Source organism: Nicotiana tomentosiformis, chromosome 8, assembly GCF_000390325.3.
Source record: "Nicotiana tomentosiformis chromosome 8, ASM39032v3, whole genome shotgun sequence".
NCBI lineage: Eukaryota > Viridiplantae > Streptophyta > Magnoliopsida > Solanales > Solanaceae > Nicotiana > Nicotiana tomentosiformis.
The window spans coordinates 88,002,299-88,023,979 of record NC_090819.1 but is presented as its reverse complement, the minus strand read 5'-3'; the positions used below and the strand labels follow the sequence as shown (position 1 = coordinate 88,023,979).

At 34.6% G+C, this 21,681-nt stretch overlaps 2 protein-coding genes across 12 annotated transcripts; one reads left to right on the top strand and one right to left on the bottom strand.

Annotated features, from left to right (window-relative positions):
* Positions 1-326: 326 nt before the first annotated feature.
* LOC104108136 (pentatricopeptide repeat-containing protein At3g54980, mitochondrial-like) lies at positions 327-5,843 on the bottom strand. 4 transcript variants are annotated; one of them, XM_009617120.4, is made up of 4 exons: positions 2,904-5,843; positions 2,728-2,801; positions 1,952-2,087; positions 327-1,267 (listed from the first exon to the last, which is right to left on the bottom strand). In XM_009617120.4, exon 1 carries the CDS (start codon positions 5,590-5,592, stop codon positions 2,998-3,000), a length of 2,595 nt encoding a protein of 864 aa, XP_009615415.1. In that variant the 5' UTR covers positions 5,593-5,843; the 3' UTR covers positions 327-1,267; positions 1,952-2,087; positions 2,728-2,801; positions 2,904-2,997. The 4 variants fall into 4 exon arrangements, with proteins under 4 accessions (XP_009615415.1, XP_009615418.1, XP_009615416.1 ...); XM_009617123.4 differs by having other exon boundaries at positions 327-834; XM_009617121.4 differs by lacking the exon at positions 1,952-2,087.
* Positions 5,844-7,598: 1,755 nt separating this feature from the next.
* LOC104108135 (tRNA (cytosine(38)-C(5))-methyltransferase 2) lies at positions 7,599-14,025 on the top strand. 8 transcript variants are annotated; one of them, XR_011410448.1, is made up of 9 exons: positions 7,599-7,878; positions 8,400-8,493; positions 8,586-8,704; positions 8,832-8,954; positions 10,557-10,872; positions 10,980-11,074; positions 12,122-12,198; positions 12,394-12,459; positions 12,569-12,633. XR_011410448.1 is itself a non-coding variant. In XM_009617117.4 (9 exons), exons 1-9 carry the CDS (start codon positions 7,702-7,704, stop codon positions 13,472-13,474), a joined length of 1,134 nt encoding a protein of 377 aa, XP_009615412.1. In that variant the 5' UTR covers positions 7,608-7,701; the 3' UTR covers positions 13,475-14,025. The 8 variants fall into 8 exon arrangements, 3 of the variants coding, with proteins under 3 accessions (XP_070038594.1, XP_009615414.1, XP_009615412.1); XR_011410449.1 differs by having other exon boundaries at positions 7,600-7,878; positions 12,125-12,198; XM_009617117.4 differs by lacking the exon at positions 12,122-12,198 and adding an exon at positions 13,396-14,025 and having other exon boundaries at positions 7,608-7,878.
* Positions 14,026-21,681: the final 7,656 nt, after the last annotated feature.

Here is a 21,681-nt window from a genome sequence, read left to right as displayed (position 1 = left end):
AAAGTTTCTATATTCCTGGTTAATAATAATGCAATTAATATGGTTATTGAAACTCTTACCTTTACTGCTTATAGAAAATATATACAACTCCTAATACTTTTTTATTTATATTTGCATAATATTGGCATGAGAGGATTTAAATGGAATAACGTGGTCAACGAGGATTCATATAGCCGACCTCAACTTGTTTGGGACTGGGGTATAGTATTGTTGTTGTACCATTACTGCTTATATACAGCATTATGCTGACAAGTATTTATCTGGGGATTTTTTCCTTAAGTCATGACATCATTTTGCTTACTGTATTATGACAAAGGAAAAGTAAATTCTGAGCAAAACAAACTGAACATTCTATTCAATAGAGAAAGAAAAGCTGTACAAGTTTCATTCTTCATCTTTCCTCACTTCTTAAGTTGGAGACTTGACACTCTTTTCCTTGTATTTCTAAAGTAATTTGGTGACAACCATTTCAGAATCAGAAGCTGTATAAACTATAAGGTCAAATTGTTTACAGAATCTATACAAATGATTTAAACCTCAGCGTACATGTTTCACACACAACTCGTTTTCCCTTGGACATATAACAGATTATCACTTCGCAGCATATCTTCCCATAAATATTTCCCCACTTCTACCTTCGCTGCTGGAAGACGCCATGACAAGAATTCAGTTGAGATACACGAGAAGCAGAAGCGTGATGCATCCTTGGATCAATTACCAAATTTGCTTTGCAACTGTAGGTTCAGTGGAAGTCTCTACAGTCTGCTTTTCAAGATTTCAAGAGATCCAAGAAATGTTTCGCTGCAGTACTTATCTAGTCTTCCTTTGCGTAGCCTTCACAGACAAAGTGAAATCAGGTGATGCTACCTCTTTGAGACTCTACAGATACTTGAGCATAAAGTTACACTACATTAGGTAGGGCTAAAAGCTGAAAAGGAGAGGCCTTTCCCTGTTTAAGTGAAAAAGGCAATCATCTGCAATTTAATCATCTTTTTCAACCATTGGCTTTGCCTAACAAGGAAGATTTATTTGTTACCTCATTTCCAGTCTTACCAAAATATAACAAGGGAAAGAGTAAAGACTAGGACTTCCCTTGTTAAAGATGAAAAATAAATCAGCAAGTCTCTCCCTCCTTATTTCCAAGAGCCTCCTAATTGTTGTTTGTCCTTTTTATTATACTTCAGCAAAAAGGGTTAAGACAAGATAGTTGAAGTCAATATGATTGCACCGTTTTAAGCTTTCTCATACGAGGCCTTCCGCCTTCAACCTAGAGTAAGAAATTGTTTGAACAGACAAGTTTCAGTTATTAACAAGAAGAGATTTTCTTTTTTTAAATCTATTTTGATTGATGAAAGGACTTTAAAAGATGGGCACCAACAAGGTGGATCAAGTTACATCATCACATTTTTTGGGCTAAGGTCAAGTTACGTCATGATTTTGCAAACAGCATGAAAGATCATTGTGTGTGTGTGTGAGGGGGGGGGGGGGGAGGGGGCCTAAATCGCTCGGTGTCTAAGGAGCCAACAAAATTGAGCAAGGTCCTCAATTCTTACACTTGAGAGAGAGAGAGAGAGAGGGAGAGGGAGAGGGAGAGGGAGGGAGGGAGGGAGGAACAACAAAGTCGCCTGGTGTCAAAGGAACCAGCAAATTGTGGAAGGTCCTCAATCATTACACTTCTTTTAGCATAAGAAAGAGTTGTCTAACACAATAAAATTTTCAGTTTCGGAAGTCGGAACAAGATCAGACAAGCCCTAAAACTTCAGGTATTCATCTGTCCCTACGAATGAAGAATTCAGTGTAAAAACCTGCTACCTACTGCCGACCAACACCGCCAACGGCCTTGGAAGGGAATCTAGAGGAACAAGGCTATATATTAAGGGGTTCGCTTCTGTCGGGTGGTATCTTATGAGGCAGCCCTGGCTTGGTGAATTATAAAGGAGGGTAATCATACCTCAGTAGAATGGTGGCTTAAGATAGCAATCACCTGTTCCTAAACAGCAAAGTGGTCTCAGAACTGTTGGTACCGCTTCCTGAATATATTTGGAGTAAGATGAGCAATGCCTAAAACAGCAGGAACAGCTGCATAGCTGGACAAGGAAAGTTATAGGTAAAAACAGAAGGAAGATTTGGGACACTAACCCACCCTATTTATAGTCAATCATTTGGGAAAGAAAGAGAATTGAGATTTTCCGCAAGCAGATGAGAGAATATTCATAGCTTAAAAGTAAAATGACTTTCTTTTTCCGGATTTTTGGTGTAAGATGCAGATAGTAAATGGGTAGATAGCTTATTAATTTCCGCAGCTCCTCAGCTGAATAAATAGGGAGCTGAGTTTTTTGCTGCAATCTCCTCTGTGAATATCCAGCACTCAGTAATAGTGCTTTTTTGTTAATAAAAATAAGCTTACCTATCAAAAAAGGTCCAAATAAGACGATGCAGCACTAGCACACCTCGAGTATCTCCAAATTAAACTATTAAAATTTACCAAAGAAAAAACAAAGATCCAGTTGTTTACTTATTGACCACATTTACCAGACAGCTTGAACTCGTCGGTTCAATTTCAAGATTTTAGAAGACCCAAGTTCATATCCAAATCAGATAAAACCATTCAATGAAATTATGAATCAGCGGAAAATTCTGTTTCTCTTTTGATTTCCCCCCAACCCCACCCTCTCTTTTATGAATGCAAAAGGTGACAATCTTAGAAAGATGAACTAGAATACATACCTTCGAGGGACTTGAGGGACTCAAGCGGTGACGCGAAAGCAGTTCATTGGAACCCAACCATTAAAGCTGTCAACCTAAGAGATTATACATATAGAAATGAATGGTCATAGTGAACCCAAAATTCATCGGTATCTAACTCGTTTCACTGTAAAAACTAGTTAGCAAGTTCAGTTTACCTTGCAGACAGCAGAGACATGTGACAAGAATGAAATCCAAGGGACAATATATCTCTTCAAGAATTTAAAACAGGCATGCTAGAGGGTATCTGGTTCATTGCGGCAATGAAGTATCAAGAGCGAAACTGTTTCCTCTGAATGATCCACTTACAAGAATATCATAGGTTGCATCGTCGGGCTTAAGACCTTTGTCAAGCATCTCATCATGCAACCTAAATGCCTCTTGCAAATTTCCCTCCTTGAAGTATCCAGCAATTAGTGTATTATAAATCAGAACATTAGGAGTCGTACTCTTTTTACACATCTCCTCTAAGACCTTGTGCGCATTCTCAACCTGACCTTTATTGCAAAGACCGTGTACAAGAACAGTATATGTGATGTCATCAGGCATTATACCCTTTCCAAGCATCTCGGTGAACAAATCGGACGCCATAACTATTTTTCCGTCCTTTAAAAGCCCATCAATCAAAGTGGTGTATGTTTCCAAATCACATGTAACGCCTTCACTGATCATCCTATCACGCAAGACTAGTGCTGCTTCCATATTATTTACATTTCTAAACCCACTTATCATGCTGTTATACACAAATAGGTTAGGAGAGAGACCAACTTGAAGGATTTCATCAAAAAGTTCAGACGCACTTTTCATGTCTCTTCTTTTGCAAAAGCCATCTATAAGGACAGCATACGCAATAACATCTAACTTAATTTCTCTATTTCTCATCTCATTCAGCATTTTTAAAGCAAGATCAATGTTATTGCTTTTGCAGAACCCATCAATTAAAGTTGTGTAAGTTACAACATCTGGGGAAATCCCACTATCGCACAACTCTCTGTAAACAGCCAATGCTGAAGTGACATCATCTTCCTTCAAAAATCCATCTATTAGGCTATTGTAAGACATGCATGTTGGAAGGAGACCTCCTGCAACAATTTTTTTAAGCAAATCTTTTGCCTCTGACAATTTGCCGGCTTTAGATAGACCACTTATTATGGTATTGAATGTGTAGTCAGTAGGGGCAATTCCTGAAGAGACCATTTGATCAAACATGTTCCCCGCTTTATCAACGTCGCCTTTTCTGAAATATCCGTCAATCAAAATGCTATATGTTACAACATTAGGTTTCAACAGCCTTTCTGGCAACTTAGAGAACAAATCCAATGCTTTGTCCATATTCCCATTTCTGCAATTTCCAAGAATCATATTGTTGAACGAAGCTATAGAAGGTACGACTCCATTATCGACCATCTTATCCCATACGTTTTGAGCCTCGTCCATTTGACCCTTCTTACAAAACCAGGCTATTATATTATTGTAAACGAAAACATTGGCCGTCCCCGAATTTATTGCCTCATCAAATACATTCATTGCTTCATCTAACAAGTTAACACTCAAAAAACCCTTTATTAAGGAATTCTCAACATAAACATTAGGCTTGATACCTGCAAGTTTCATTTGCCTGTAAATTTCTACTGCTTTTTCAATATTCCCATTTTTACAGCAGCCTTCTATTAAAACTGCATATGTTACCTGGCTCGGAGTGAGTCCATACAAGGCCAGTTTGTCGAACAAATCCAACGCACTCGATAAATTTCCCTGCACATGATACCCTTTCATCAAACATGTTGCAACCACCAAGTTCATCGGATGCCCATTACTAAGCATTTCATCCTTGAGCCTTAATGCCTCAACCATATTCCTTTGCTTCACGCAAGTGGAAATTATGTTCACATAAGTGCCCTCAGAAGGAACCCAACCCCTGTCTTTCATCTCACCCAACAACTCCAACGCGAAACTTAGATTCTGCTCCTTACAAGCGACATAAACACAAAGGCTATACAACCCCGCGTCAAGCTTAATCCCACTCATCTTAGCCTCCTTAAAAATCCGTACCGCCTCCTCCATTTTCATTTCTCTCAGACAAGCAGCCATCAAAATATGCACAGTACGACAATCATAACAGATTCCTCTAGACACTACATCAGCATACAAATCTCGCGCTACTCCAATCATGTCCTGCCTCACCAATGCCTTCAAAAGCTTGTTCATAATCGGGATCCACGGCATTATATCAAGTTCAACCATCCCATTGAAACAATCAATTGCATCATTCAATCCATTAACTTTCACACAACTATTTATCAAGAAATTAAAAACACGAGGATTTAACTCGAAATCAAAAGCCTTACAAGAATTAACTAAACCATTAAAAATAACAGTAGCAGAGGGACCAGAGTCACTAAAAGCATAATTATCAAGCAAGCGTCGAGCTTTATGTTGATGCATTGTAGAACTTACTAATATGTGCAACAAAACAAAGAAAGGGTCAGATTTAGTATGCAAAAAACCCCTTTGTTGCCTAGCAGTTTGGAAATACCTATAAGCTGAATCAGGGTCATCTCTGTGGCTCAAAAGCACATCAACTACATGATTCTTGGTAAACCCACCATCTTCTGAATTGGGTCTGTCACAAGAATGGTCAATGTCATGTAAAGGTACAAGCTTTTCAGAATCTTGAGGGTTTAAGATGGGTTTTTCAAGAGAATCTGAGGGGGAAAGTTCAGGAATTTGTGGGTGTTGATTCATTAGTGACGATGAGATTGAAGAAGTGCAAAGATGGCGTCTGCAAAAGAGGATTAGCCATGGTGGAATCTGTGAGGAAGAAGAAGGGAGAACTAAAGTTTTCATTTTAGCTAGTTTTTTGTCAGCTAAAGCACAGTAACCCTAAACCCCAGAGCAGCAGTTGCTGTCTTTTTCATTCGTCCCAGGAAACAAAGAATTCGGGTTATTGACTCATTGGCTAATGTTTTGATAGAATTTGCTTTTGAGCCCTCGTTTAGATTCATCAACTATTCGTCCTCAAACATGAACACATTTCCGCCGTCGTTTGGTCGGTTCGAATTGGATATGAACATTTCGATTTGCATTTTCGTATTTCGGATAATCCAAATCTAATTAAAATAAGTTCAGATAGGATTGAATTTTTTAAGTTCGATTTCAGATTAATCGGTTTGGATATTATGAATTTTTGATTTTGAGGTATAAGTTGAGATGTTTTTATTTTTTAGAAAAATAAATATTCAAATAAAATACTCATGTTAAATTGCCTGAAAAGTTTTTTATTTTTGACGCAATTATTCAAATAAAGTATTCAAGTAATAAAATTATTATTAATAAAATACAACATAGACATTAATACGATCGATAAGAAGCAGCAATAGTAAAATCATATCCAAATATAAAGTATCATGATAGTAACTTAGTAATTAATATTGAATATATTAGATAATATTTAATGGGTAGGGTATTGAACTTATTACTACTGGCATATGGATAATGGACTAAATATAAAGTATAAAAATTTCGAATTTTTAGATATCCAAAAATCCGAAGTACCAAATCCAATATCCAATCCGAAATCCAAAAATTTTAAAAATTAAATCTAAAATCCAACCCGTAATCTAAAAATTTAAAAAATTCGGATTTCGGTTTGGATTTCGGATTTGCCCAAACTTTGCCCACACCTAATTTCCTTGGCATTTTTTAGTTGGTCCTTTAACTCTGCCATGAATGTGTTTTGACATGAAGAATAATATTTTGTCAAAATACCTTTTCTTGATGAAATTATCTTAGTTGTTAAAAATATTTGTTCTAGGTAAATTTTTATTTTAAGAGTAGTGATAAAATCACCTCCCCCACTAATTGGCAAAAATCATTTTCTTTTATAATATCACTGCTTTGGCTACACATAACTTTTTTTAAGTCAATATTTAAACATAATGGTTTAGTTTCAATATTTAAGAATATCATCATGATATTATCAACATATTCTATCCTCAACCTTGTGCGATTACCATGTATCACACACTTTTATATTTGCCCACATACTAAAACATAAGTTTTGTATTTTTATAAAAATTATTTTAATTATACTAAACACGCACTTAATGAAAAAGAATAAAATTCTAGAAATAAGTGACTAATAGGTGAGTCCAAACTCATGATGGGTTGTTTTTTCAAACTTAGCTCAGTAATAGGATGGGTTCTAGGTAGGGGAAATAAATGTGAATGCCATTGGCAATTCAAAAAAATTGGTATTAAAATGTGGAAAAAAAATACTAGCCAGTCGAATTGAAAGCATTCTCTTAAGCTCGTTATGCGTTGAGAAGCGCAGTAGTATGAAAACAATCTCATACCACTTGAGGTCACAAACTGGTTGATGGAAGTAATAGAAATGCTTAACCAGGGATAATTACCTTATAATCCTATTATCTCTTCATCTCAGACATTACCACATGCATCAAAACAGGATGGCCGATGAACTAGCAAAGAAGTTTATTGACGTGCTAAAATTTTGATAGTTCTTTCTATACCTCACAAGCTACATTAATTGATTGACGAATACTATCTCGACCTTGAAGTATCAAAGCGGTGCTTGTCAATGAGCAGACATATTAAAAACTAGTATTATTGAAAGATAATAGTATTAACTCCAGGAGGGCATTAATGCTTTGGCACTACTTTCCTTCTAAGACGTTCATCTCCGATCTTAAGTAGACATATTATATTCTTCACTTAAGAGGGGGCTCTCATGTTGGTGAAAGCGTATTAATTTTCTAAACTTAAGGATTATATATGTTAAGCAATATACTATAGTAGGGACCAACAAAGACCATTCCCCAAACTTAAGGGACCATTTGAGTTAACAACTCTAATAATTAAAGAGCTTCATCCGACCGAGCTGCTTCAACTTGCGAACTCTGTGAATCCCTTTCAAATTGTTGGAACAGCAAGTTGATGGAGTTGGAAGGTTCTAGAAAGCCATGGCGAGTGCTGGAGTTCTACAGTGGCATTGGTGGCATGCGATATTCTTTGCTCAAAGCCGCCGTCAACGCCACCGTTGTGGAAGCTTTCGACATAAACGACGTCGCTAATGACGTTTACCAGCACAATTTCGGTCACCGCCCCTTTCAGGTTTTTGAGAAAACTCACCACATAATTCCTTTTTTTTTTTTTTTTTTTGTGGTAACGAGACAACTTCTATTTAAACTAGAAACTTACGAAGTGCATTACATCATTCCTAATATTGGCATTTGTTCTCAGTTTAATAATTTTGTTTGTCTTTGCAGTAAAAGATTTTAATTATTCACTATTTATTAAAGGAACATGCGGCATGCTTAAGCTTTTTAGGTATCTTTTATTTTATGTATAGTAAGTAGAGAATAAGTTTATAGAGAAAAGTAAAAGTGAGTCCTCTATTACTACGTATGAAAAGTTCACTCTTTTATTATCACATGGGTTAAAAACAATAATGTGAAATTCAATTTGAATTGGAGGGAGCATTTTAGTCTGTTGAATTTTATAGGAATGTAGCTGACAATGTGTACTTATCAAAAGAGAAAGTTACTGAAAATTTGTTCATCCATTGGTAGTTTCAGATGTTTTTATGACAATTAAATAATATTGGTAAAGTTTATATTTTTGGATGACCTTAGGGTAACATTCAGACTCTGAATGCCACTGATCTTGACCGCTACAATGCTGATGCTTGGTTACTTTCTCCTCCTTGTCAGCCATATACTCGACAAGGTGATGAATTGTGTTCCCAATTTTCCCTTTTATTTTCGTGTTCTTCTTATTGCCATATTAACTGAAACCTTTTTGTTACATTTTTGTGTCAGGACTCCAGAAAGGTTCCAGTGATGCACGGGCATCATCTTTTATTAAAATTCTGGAACTTATACCACAGCTATTGCAGCCTCCATCATATCTTTTTGTGGAAAATGTTGTAGGATTTGAGGTTTGTATCTTTCCAATCGATGCTCCATTCTACCACCTATATTTTACTAAGTCTATCCGACTATCTTCTGCTATACTTTTCAAAGATGGTCATCTTGGAATATGTAATACTTTTTCCTTTATTGCAGACTTCTGATACCCATGAGATATTGGTCGAAATATTGGAAAAGAATAATTTTGTTACACAAGAATTTATTTTGAGTCCGCTGCAATTTGGACTGCCATATTCTCGGCCTCGTTATTATTGCTTGGTATGTCTCTATGTCTTCCTCTTTGGTTTTTATCTAATATGGACTAGTATACATCGTCATCACATGTATGTTCTCATTCATTTTGCATGTTCTGGCCTTGTTTCATTTTTTCAAAGAGTTGTACATCTGTAACGTTGTTAATATTTTGGGAATGTATTACACTTATCAATGTGTTGAAATGGAATGAGCTGAATAGAGAGGAATAGTACCAACGGATTTCATATAGCCAACCCAACTAGTTTCTGATTGAGGTATAGTTAATTGATTGATGGATTACACTTTATGATTAATGAGAAGTGACTGAAGTGTATTATGGGAACTGACTGAAATTTCCTCTTAGAAAGCAAAGTCTTCTGTGGGAAACAGATTAATGAGGAGACAAAGAATAATTCAAGAAATTGGAAGAACTTGGGCAGTTTTCCTCTTTGGCTTATGAAGCTTACCCACATGTTTAAATAAAAGTTCTCTTTTTTCCCAACAAATGGGAAAAGGATAGGTAGTTTTACCTACTGATTGTTGTTGATTCTTCTCAATTACTAAATTTGACATATTGAAACTTGTAAGTTGCATCTTTCACAATTTAAAATGAATTGTGCTCAAGTAAACATGTTGTGTGGAGCAAAGATTGCTGTATTTGAATAGAAAGTCAAAGGCATTGATCATATTTGGCATAGACGAGCAAAGATAAAATTCTTAGTCAAATGCTTAACATCCAGTAACTAATATGGTTCCTCTTAACTTTCGAATTATATTCAGTATGCTATGGTTTTCTGTTAACGGCTTTCCTCAGTTACCTTTTTTTAATATGCTTCAGTCATTACAAGTTCTTACATTTTAGATTATAGTTGGATACTTCGATTATAAAAACTTGGGCCACTTAGTTGACAAACATTTTTTTGGTAAAAATGCATTACTGTTTTGATTTTAGGCCAGACCTTTCTGAAGCACTTAATCTGTTCTAATGTTTCATTGTTTTGAGTTTCCCTAGAGCGGGGTTTGATCTAGCGGTAAGAGTGTAACGTGTAATGTGTGGGTTAGGCGCACATCGCGTGGTTGGACTATGTGGCAGACAAAAGCGTGTATATTTAAATGGAGAAGGGTGAGGGAAGGGGGCGATCATCCGCCGAGTTTTGAACCCGCTGTCCTCAAGGATTTCTTGGTTATTAAAAAAATTGTAATTGTTTCAAGTTATCCTTAAGTTAGTCCATTTTTCATAGAACACGTTCTGTCCCTTGAACCACAGGCAACAGACAACTATCTAGTATTGAAAACGTTTAGGTGACTTTATGAACAATGGCTTATAGATTGCAGAAGACATGCTTGAGTTGGAAAATAAATAATCAAGGCTTTTCGTCGTCATTATTTGTTAAAGACTAGTTTTTTTTTTTGAGAAGGAATACCTATATTTATCAGTTTTGTTAAAGACTAGTTAGACATGGGAGTTTAGTATAACACAAATGTGGCTTATTGGGGCGACCAAAAAGTATTTCATAGTAAGTTCTATACTGGTGTATATAATACGATCGACTAAGAGTTATTGATCATTTATTTATTTATTTTGCAAAACACAAATTTGAATCGACTGGAAATACTTTACTGCAGGCCAAAAGGAAACCTTTATCCTTTGAAGTCCCTGAATTTAACAATCAGCTTCTTCGGACCCCTGGCCCTTTACTTGGACAGACTGAAAGCACAATGGAAAAGGAACAGCTGCAATCGGCAGAGTACTGGGATGAGCTGCTTCAAGCTTGTCAACCTGTGGATGATTTTCTTGTATTTAAAACTTTTGGCAAGGGGGAGGACTCATCAACTTATTCTTTCCATGCCAATGACTCTGCAAAATCAGATAGAAGTGATGAGGAGAATAATGTGTACTTTGTTCCATCAAGCTTGGTAGAGAGATGGGGAAGTGCCATGGGTATCCTTCTTGCTATTGATTCCCACTCCTTCCTCTGTTTCTTATGCCATAATATAGCTTTCTCTGCTTGTCAGTTATTGCAGGGATGTATCCTTAAAATATTATAGATATTGTTTATCCTCATTCAAAGCGTTGCTGTTGTTTTACAAAAAGCTATTACAGATATGTGAAGGGTACTGGCTCCCTGCTGGCAACTGTCCAGGTAAAGCTTTAAAGTATGTCATGGTGTTCACTTTTCTCCTTGAATATGTTTACTTTTTTCTCTTATCTTTATAATATAATATAACAATTAAGAAAGAATCCCTGTAGCTTCTGAAAAGTGGTTTATAATCTTATTTCTTCTTTTGCTACTTTATGGGATTACCTTGATATTTCTTGTTTAGGCATTCATAGAAATGGAGAAGGACATTGAATAACTGAATGCAAGTTTGTGGTAATTCTAAGGAACATAAGATGTCAGACATGCAACTATGATTCCACGTATCATGGAGGATATATTGATTACTGCTCATTTCCGTAGCCCATTACAATAAATGCTCGTTTGGGTGGTTATTATGGAGAATTAATCCATATAAAACTCAGCATTGTTTTGTACATCGTTTGATTACTAGTTTGTTTTTCCTCATAAATTATACTTGTATAAGTTATGCGGGAAATTATGTATTATTTTATGTCGGATAGGATGTGGAATAACAATATGGGTATTAGCAGACTTGGATTAAAAATTCAACAAGAAATATCTCTGCACTATAATCCCTGGATAACTTATTCCTACACTACTTATTCCTAAACTGATCTTTGAACCAAACAACCCCCAAGTAGTTCCACATTCTTTATAATTTTACGAGAGATCTATTCCTTCTCTTTTATGCCTCCTTCTGTATTTTCATAAATTGAAAACCCCTACTTGAGCGTGTTGTTTCTATGAGACATATGTACATCCTGTTAACAGTGATCACATAGGTTCTTTTTAACTGCAAGTTGTGGAGGTTTATCTCTCTTCCCTCTCTCTCTCTCTACAATAAATTTGTTGTAGATGTCAGACATTACACTATTAGGAGCAATTTTAGCATCCAAGGATGTTCTAGCAGTCAATGAAATTGGAATGAAGACTGTAAGAGACAGAAATTTTACATTATGTTAAATACAACTTGTAATACTTGTGTAAGGATGGTCACTGCTTGCCAAGGTGGCATTTGTGGGGCTCAAAATAATGCATCATTCACATCTCCCTCTTTCAAATAAGAAGCAGGCGGTTTGTCGAATCTCAACTTTGAGGATCTTTGGATTTGTGGCGGCATTATTGTATTTTGGAGGCTGAAATTGGTTAGTTTAATTGCAATTTGGTTATTACAGTACTAAACTCATATGTATTTAGTAGTTTTAAATTTTTCGTAACTTGGATGCTTCACTTCAATGCTTTTCGCTTCAAGCCTCATCAACGCTGTCATTTTTTGCGCTTTTCGCTTTTAAAAGCACTTCTCTCCAGTGATTTCATGGGGTACCATTTCATAAATCCAGGAAAAGACAGAGAAAAGAACACCTTCACTGCAGGATCTGTGTCTAAGATACTTCACACCTAGGGAGGTATTCATTCTCTTCAGTTCATGAACTACTTCTCTTCGTACTTGTTAGCTTTCTTTTGGGAAATAAAGCAATATAGATTCAAGACATCTCATGCCTCTTGATATTGTAGGTTGCAAATTTGCATTCTTTTCCGGAAGACTTCCAGTTTCCACAACATATCAGTCTTCGTCAACGGTATGTCTTTTTTCCCAGTACTCATACTTCAATAGTAATGAATCATTTTTTTTCTTTAACTCTTGTGATTTTATAGTTCAATTGTTAGTGTATAGTTGTTGTTTGTTATTTATAGAAGCTGATATTGCATAGGCCATAGGGACATTGTGGTTGGACTGAAATTTTAGAAAAATTTCCATGTCCCTGCCCTGCTACAAACAGTGTAATCCCTCCGCTCCATTTTATGTGGCGGGTTTTTCCTGGGCACCGTGTTTAAGAAAGAAGAAAAACTTTTTTTATGTATAAAATTACTCTTAAAACTTGTGGTCTTAGACATGCCATGGCATTTTTATGGCTATAAGAGCATATCATTTAATGTTAAAGAGTTTTCAAATATAGAACATGTCAATCATTTTGGAACATGCTAAAACCGAATGAGTGCCATATAACATGAAGAAGACGGAGTATATGATGATTCTGATCATTTAATTATTTGAATCGGTATAGAAGGCATGCAGACCTTATTTAAAACTCCATATTCTCAGAAGTGAACAATTAAATGAACAAACAAGTAAACATGGCAATACCACACCAAATTGCCGGAGATTGCCTTGTGAAATTAGACTCGTCACTTTAATTAGCTTAAATGCTATCCTGACAAGAATCAGCGAGGAGGGCTAGGAGTTCTTCCAGGCTTTTTACTTCACAAGATTTCAGCAATTTTTTTCTGGGTTTCATAAAAAAATTGCTTGCTAAGATATGCCTTTTGGTTTTCTGCTGCAGTTATGCAATGCTAGGAAACAGTTTAAGTGTGGGAGTAGTCGCTCCGCTGCTTCAATATCTCTTTATCAACCCTTCATGATTATGATTATGCTATTATCTGAAGCTTCATCCGTACAAGTTTTGCTTGATGAAAATTCACAGCCGACACATTTTCCCTGAACCTGATTGTCTAGTAGGATACACTATAGAAAAGCAGTGCTGCACGTTAATGCAGAAGAATGAACTGCAGCCTTCGCTTCAATGACTTTGGTTAAGAACAGTTAATCCTGATCCAAGCGAGAGGGTTGCATTTTGACTTCAGCAAACCGTGTTAAAGAGAGAGAACTGGAATGCCCTTTCTGTGTTCTGCTCATTGGCCTTGTGCATAGAATGGTTCTCACTGCACTCACAATACTTTGAAATGTATAAGATTGAAGCCATTGCCAACAGCAAGAATGCTGACCTAATTTCATATCCAAGATAAAGTGGGTTGGACTATCAAAATAGTAAAAGGTTGGATAGAAGTAAAACATTTGAATTAAGCGAAAGGGGTTTCATCAATTCCTCATGAATGAAATGATCTATTACTCAATATTGTAACTTGCAAACCTTTAGATAAATATCTATTGCATGCAAATCCTCATGCCCGAAGCTGCCTCAGCGTTACTGTTTTTTCTTAAGAAAACATTTTCTAGAAAATTTATTTTATTTTTCATTGAACAGAGTATACGGTTTGTGAAATTGAGACCCAAAGAACTGAGGGTGTTGGCAGGCCTGTGACTGCTAGTGATTGAAACTAGCAGCTAAGTGCTCCTGCTGCTGAATGCTAGTTCTGAGCTCGCTCTTGTTCTCCAGTGAAGTGGAGCGCGTTCTTTACCATCGATTTAGCAGCATTCGCAATGTGCTATTTAAGTTGCTACATCATGTCATTTGTCCGCATATGAATAACTACGGAGCAAGTGTTGTGGACTTGTGGTCATCACCACAGGAGGTGAACCAAAACGTTCTTACAGGGATCTCGATGCATTGTCGATGTGCAACTTATACATTACTAATTACTTGTTCCCTCAGTACGAGCTGGTAGTTATGAGCAAGTGCTCATGTTGAAAGCCTTATTGGACTTTATCACCAATACCCGTTCTTTCTGATTCTGGATATTTTTAATGACCCTTTTGTTCATTCATCCTAAGGTTGTCTGGGCATGGGGTTTGCCTATTCTTGTTAAAGATACTTTCAATTTCTAAAAATCTGGTCGTCCACTAAGCAAAGCCCAATCTGGTATCCAACCCAATTTACTGTACAAAATTTTGGTTTAAAAAGTTTAACGGCGAGCAATAAGTTTTTCTTTGAGAAATTGAACTCAATTTTGGGACAGCACAAAATAAATACATAGTGGAACACGTGATATGACACACAAACTAATCTTCTTCTATAAATAGAAAAAGAGAAGCAAAACAATTATATAATGCCAAGTGGCATAATTATAAGATGACACGTGTAAATTTTTAAGATAAAGCTCCGAGAAAGTTGGAGTTTCAAAATTATTTTAAAATTTTAAAATAAAAAATCGAAAATTAAAAATAATAATTGTCAATTCATATTGGGAGTAGTTTTCTTCCTAATATGGTAAGTTTCTTCAAATTGATAACCCAACGTAGGAATCATGTAGTTTTTAAAATTCTATAATCCAAATTAATTTGAAGATCCTGCAAATATGTTTGATTTCTATTTTTTCTATTCTATTCTATTATATTCTATCTATTTATCTATCTATATTTATATTATATTAAAAGTGGGAAGCCCATAACTAAAAAGTTAAATTACCAAATTACCCCTCTTATTAATCTAAAATTCTTTACTTATTTAAATAAATAAATAAAAATATTAAATATATTTGAAGGGGTGTAACCCTTCAGATTTTATATATTACTAATGTGAGTAACCATTCCTATTTTCTATAGTATTCAGCCATTGCTATTGTTGGCTTAGGCATGCATGTTATGTAGCACAAGACTCGGCCTTTACCCACCTCCCTCGACTCTGCTTCTCTTCCCATGTGACACCGCTCAAGTCCCGTATCTTATTTAATACGGCAAAGGGCCAAATATATCCCTATACTTTCGAAAATGGTCTAAGAATATTCTTCGTTATACTATTGGGCTATATATACCCTTCTCGTCATACTTTGAAACAAATATACCCTTATTTTGGAAGGAGTGCCACATGTCAGCACCAGATGAAAACGATAATTTTTTTTTTATCCGATCCATTTTAAAAAACCCACTACCCGACCCGTTTTATAATTTAGTTTTTTTAAAGCATATATTTTGTAAAAACTGAAATTTTGTTTTGTAAAAACTAGAAAAAAAAAAAGAATTTGCAAAATATATATTTTTAAGTCTTTTCAGATTTTTTAAAGTATGTTTTTTGTAAAAACTGGAAAAAAAATATTTTTTTAAAAAATGCTTTAAAAACTAAAAAATATATATTCTGTAAAAACTGAAAAAAAAAAAAGAAATTTTCAAAATATATATTTTTCAGTTTTTTCAGTTTTTTAAAGTATTAGTTTTGTAAAAACTGAAAAAAAAATAAAAATTGTATAATATTTTTATTTTTTTAAAACTAATGCATATGTAGTCCACTGTTTTAGGAGAGTTTTTTTTCCAGCTTTTAAGAAAAATATTTTTTTTCTAGTTTTTACAAAAAGAATACTTTAAAAAAACTGAAAAGACTTAAAAATATATATTTTACAAAATCCTTTTTTTTTCAGTTTTTACGGAATATATATTTTTTAGTTTTTAAAGAATTTTAAAAAATATATATTTATTTTCAGTTTTTACAAAAATAATACTTTAAAAAAACTGAAAAGACTTAAAAATATATATTTTACAAATTTCTTTTTTTTTTCCAGTTTTTACAAAAAAAAAATTCAGTTTTTAAAAAATATATGCTTTAAAAAAGCTGAATTTTAAAATGGGTCGGGTGGTGAGTTTTTTAAAACGGATCGGGTAAGAAAAAAGAAATGAGTCGTTTTCATCTGGTGCTGACACGTGGCACTCCGTCCAAAATAAGGGTATATTTGTTCCAAAGTATGACGGGGAGGGTATATATAGCCTAATAGTATAACGAGGGGTATTTTTAAACCATTTTCGAAAGTACAAGGATATATTTGCCCTTCGCCGTATTTAATATTGGGTCTCCGTCAATTGTCATCAAACTCGGTAACTAAGACCTATTTTAACTATCTTTCCTTCGGATCCTATTTTAACTAAGATTTTTGTACTATGTATTGACAACGTACATAAAAAAAATGATACTATTAGTACATCTTTAATTATAACCTACCACTGTTAATGATTATCTTTAGTTACCTCTTAATGCATTCCATTTTACACTTTTTCCTCCTTTATCCATACTTTTCTACAATGTTCTTCCTTTTCGTTTTGAGAACTAAACAGGTATGCTTTTGACCATAAATATCCTATTTATAAAAATCCTTAAATATAAATATATATAATTCTATATTTGTTAACAATAGTATTTGTTAAGAAAAAGAAAACTAATTTGATCTGAAGTGTCATTTTAAAAAATTTATGTCTTTTTAATAAGTATTTAATTAAATATTTTTTGGTGTGAAAGTTTATTCAACCGATATATGATGTGTGGAAGTTTTTTTGTGTGAAAAATTAAATGTTATTTGTAGGAACCCCAAAAACCAAAACGTTAAATTACAAAAATATTCTTTTAAATAACTTAAATACCCTACTTTTAATTATATAAATATTATCTAATAATTAATGTTTATTAAATAGGGCGGGACGAGAAGAAAACTATGTGATATGTCTTTTCCTAAAAGTTGTGTTCATTCAAAATCGTAACTAACTTCTTCTTCTAACACAAATGCCACGAGTATAAATGCATAATAATATGTATAATCCTTGATATACAAATGCCCTGCAATCCGTTCTTATATCTCCAAAGTTAAATATGCATATTAACTCTATGTTAACGGTAGTGATCACTTTCTCAACCTTTTTATCTTTAAAGTTCATGAATAAAAACGTAGATAAAATGTTACTGCCATTAGCATTTATACACTTATTGTTACTTTTCTAAGATATATAGTAGCTTTATTAAGTTTTTAATAATTATACTATTTACGTTAAAAATACAAACTATGGAGTACCATTGTTATGTTATGGTAACTGACTGATATATCTAGGTTCGATATTTGTCATTTTTTACTTTTGGTAACTGGCTAACTGGTTTGGATGCTAAGTCAATAGGTTAATATCTATTGCACAAGGAAAGTTTCCAATCAGAAGATATTTTCTCTTTTTATGTATCAAGTTTTTATTTTACTCTCTTTTAGGTGAGAGATTGAGGAGATTTTTGTTGCTCCGCTGAGTCAAGTTTCTATTGCAGAAGGTGGCAAACAATGACCAATTTTCTCAGTTGAAGTTTAAATAATTTTAAATTCTCGAAGGGTGTAGAGAGAAACTACAATAACATGATTTCTAATTCGAGAATTTTTGCAGAAAAAGCAAAAGTAATTTATCCTATACAAGATGTTCAGTGTTCGCACATGATTGGTGATGATGAACTTATATTGGAGAAGCCACAAGGTAAGTTTTAATATTTTATCAATATTTTGGTATTATATCAAGTGATCTTACGTTTGTTTGTTTATTTGTAGAACAACCGGTAATAAGCGAATTTCGCGTAAAAGCTTGACACAAACAAAAGATCCTAAAAAGAAAGTCAAAGAAGGGCGAGGAAAATGCTAAATTGTATTTTGGTTCATTTACTTTATAATGTAAAATGTTCTTAGACTGATATGGTAACTATGTCAGATATATTTTAATACGATGAAGACCTTTATAAACATGAGCAATCAACAATTGCTATAATGAAAAGTTGATGAGATTATTAGACCCTAGGTTGTTCTTTCAATTTTTGAACTATACTCAATTGCAAGATAAACGACACTAAAATAGAGATAGAGTAAAAAAGTTGGGTGACGTACGAAAAAAATTGTGTAACACATATCGGAGGTTTAGAAGAACTAACGAAACATGTGAATGCACTAACTTTATCTATAAAGATAATTAACCTTACCGATCTGTAATCCCTAGGTAACTTTTCTAAGAAGATTTATAAAAAATGATCGTTATCTGTAATCCCTAGGTAACTTATCTACGAATTTAAAGTCTCTAAATAACTTACTTGGGGATATACATATTTCTTTACATGAAGGGGCGGAGCTAGCCCGGCGGAGCTAGCCCTTCGGCTTCGGGTTCTGCCGAACCCAGTAGGTTTGATCCAAACATTATATTTGTTTTAAGAAATTTATTAAATTTGCGTATATTATTAAGTTAGAAATCAATAACTTAAAAAAATAGATCCTGAACCCATAAGCTTCAAATCTTGGCTCCGCCTACATGTGCCAATTTTACGTTACACTTTCAAGAGAGATATTAATATCGACCAACAAGAGTCTTAATCATGAAAGAAATTAATCGAAATCGATGAAAGCAAATTACATTAAGAATATCATCTATAAGGAAATATCAGTTGAGATACGCGTACCTTATAAAATCAAAATAAGTAAGAAAAAACACACGTACCTAATTAAAACTTAATTGTTCATCTTCATAGATTTAGATGATATCCAATCATCTTGACTACAACAAATAAGTCATCATACAACGATCAACATTAATCATTTATAGAAACTTGCACTTTATTCATTTGTGTATGATTATTTATTGAAATCTTTATTTTGATTATATTGAATTATTTTATAAAATCGTATACAATATGACTCGGTATATACGTGCAACGCACCTACCGAGTGTAACGACATGACTTGTCATTTTAAGAATTAACGCCCCGTTCAGTGACTTAAGGTCTCAAGCAACTTCGCGATATGTATTATGACCCGCGGGTATGGTCGAGTTTGATTTACTGAAGATTCAAAATTTAAGGAAAAGAACAATCCTTATTTATAAGCTTAAATGGAAATAGTTGACCGGAGAGTTGACTTTTGAGCAAACGACTCCGGAATAGAATTTTGATAATGTCAATAGCTCCGTATGATAATTATGGACTTAGGAGCGTGTCCGAAAAATTATTCGGAGGTCTGTAGAGGAATTTGGCTTGAAATGGCGAAAGCTGAATTTTTGGGAAGTTTGATCGGGGGGGTTAAATTTTTGATATCGGGGTCGGAATTCGATTCTGGAAATTTGAATAGTTTCGTTATGTCAATCATGACTTGTGTGCAAAATTTGAAGTCATTCCGGATTGATTTGATGTGTTTCGGCACAAGATATAGAATTTGATAGTTTAAAGTTCATAGATTTTGATTTGAAGTGCGATTCGTCGTTTTGATGTTGTTTGATGTGATTTGAGAATTCGACTAAGTTCGTATGATATATTAAGACTTGTTGGTAGGTTTGGTTGAGATCCCGAGGGGCTCGGGCGGGTTTCGAATTGATTTCGGACCATTTTCCTTTCATTTTCCACTGATGTATTCTGCTGGTATCTGGTGCCTCAATCCTTCATCGCGTTCGCGAGGCAAGGATCGCGAACGCATAGTGTATTTGGATGGTAGTAGAATTTTCTTTATCGCGTTCGCGAATATTAGTCCGCGTTTGCGTAGAGTTGGGGCAAGTCTTCTTCGCGTACGAGTGATCGCGTTCGCGAAGAGGAACTGAGAAGCTGGCAATATTTGCTCTTCGCGTTCGCGAAGGGTGGACAGGGTGTGCATCGCGAACGCGAGAGATGTTACGTGTTCGCGAAGAAGAAAAGGAAGCAGCTGGGGACCATATGCGTTTGGCCTTCGCGTTTGCGTGATGTGCGTCGCGTTCGCGAACGAGGGGACAGTAAACCTTCGCGTTCGCGAAGGGTTAAATCTGGCAGTCGAGGTTATGTTTCGCGAACGCGAAGCAATGGTCGCGAACGCGAAGAAGGCCTATCTGGGCGAAATTAAAAGTCCCAAAACGGGAGTTTGAGTTCCTAACACAAAAACAAATTGGGAGCTCGGTAGAAGGCGATTTTTGGAGAGATTCTTGCGTGGGTGTTTGGGGTAAGTGATTCTTATCCAGTTTTAATTAATTTCCATAATTTTGTCTTTGAATCCATCAATTAATGGGTAAATTAAGTAAAAAAAATTTAGAAAAAATCTCTCGGTTTAAATTTAAAATTTGAAGGTCGAGTTGTTATTGGAATTTGATAAAATTAGTATGGTTGAACTCGTATTGGAATGAGTGTTCGGATTTCATGAAAATTATGTCAAGTTCTGAAGGGTCGGGCCCCGCATTGACTTTTGTTGACTTTTTGGAATAAATTTTTAAGTCAACATATTATTATCCGGAATTATTTTCGATGAGTTTTAATGAAGTTATACAATTAATTTGGATAGATTTGAGCTGTCCGGAGGTCATTTCAAGCAAGAGGGCTATTTTGGAATATCGGCCTAACTTCAAAAAGATAAGTGTCTTGCTTAACCTCGAGTTAACCTTTAGGCATCGAGTCTTATGTGCCATTTGTAAAATGTGAAAAATCTTGTACGCGAGGTGACAAGTGCGTACTCAGGCTTATATGTGCAAATTTTATTGGATCAAAGTCTTAGGAACTATTGTGTAGTAAATTGGATAATTGTGGACATTTATTAAATCATCTGTTTGCCATGCCTAAATCCTTGTTGTTGAATTTATTTTTATATGACAATTTGATGTGATTGTTACTTGAAATATTCATGTAATTTCATGAGTATTGTTGGTTTAATATTTTTTGGAAATTAAATTTCAATATGAATTTTTCCTATGCAAATAATTAATTAAGCAAGTTTAAAAAAAAGTGTTAATATAATTATCTAAATTTGGGTTAATGAAGACTTTGTTTTATGCTGAGTAATTTCTATCTCTGTTGATTGTTTTTGGGGTGTTATACACATTGTGTGGAGCTTTCGGCTATTTATTGTGAAATTAATTGATTTGGTTGTATCTTTAAAATTTTGGTTGTGGCCATTGGGCAAATTATGATAAGAATTGATTTTTGTTATGTTGCCGTGATAATATCCCGTATAAATTGTTGTATTGTGTGAGTTTTTATTTTGAGGAGATAAGGGTGGCATTTTACCGTTGATATTATATGGGTATAAGGGTGGCATTTCACTGTTGTTATGTTTGTTAGAATATTGTCTGGGTGGAGCGATAAGGGTGGCTATAGGAGCGATAAGGGTGGCTATTGATATTGTCAGGGCGGAGGGATAAGGGTGGCTATAGGAGAGATAAGGGTGGCTTT

What these genes read in the sequence shown, in the direction of transcription:
- LOC104108135 (XM_009617117.4), top strand. Translation starts at nt 7,702, where the DNA reads ATGGAGTTGGAAGGTTCTAGAAAGCCATGGCGAGTGCTGGAGTTCTAC. An exon ending in GGCCTCGTTATTATTGCTTG is followed by an intron (nt 8,955 to 10,556) that starts GTATGTCTCTAT and finishes ACTTTACTGCAG; the next exon opens with GCCAAAAGGAAACCTTTATC. An exon ending in CATATCAGTCTTCGTCAACG is followed by an intron (nt 12,634 to 13,395) that starts GTATGTCTTTTT and finishes TTTCTGCTGCAG; the next exon opens with TTATGCAATGCTAGGAAACA.
- LOC104108136 (XM_009617120.4), bottom strand. Translation starts at nt 5,592, where the DNA reads ATGAAAACTTTAGTTCTCCCTTCTTCTTCCTCACAGATTCCACCATGG.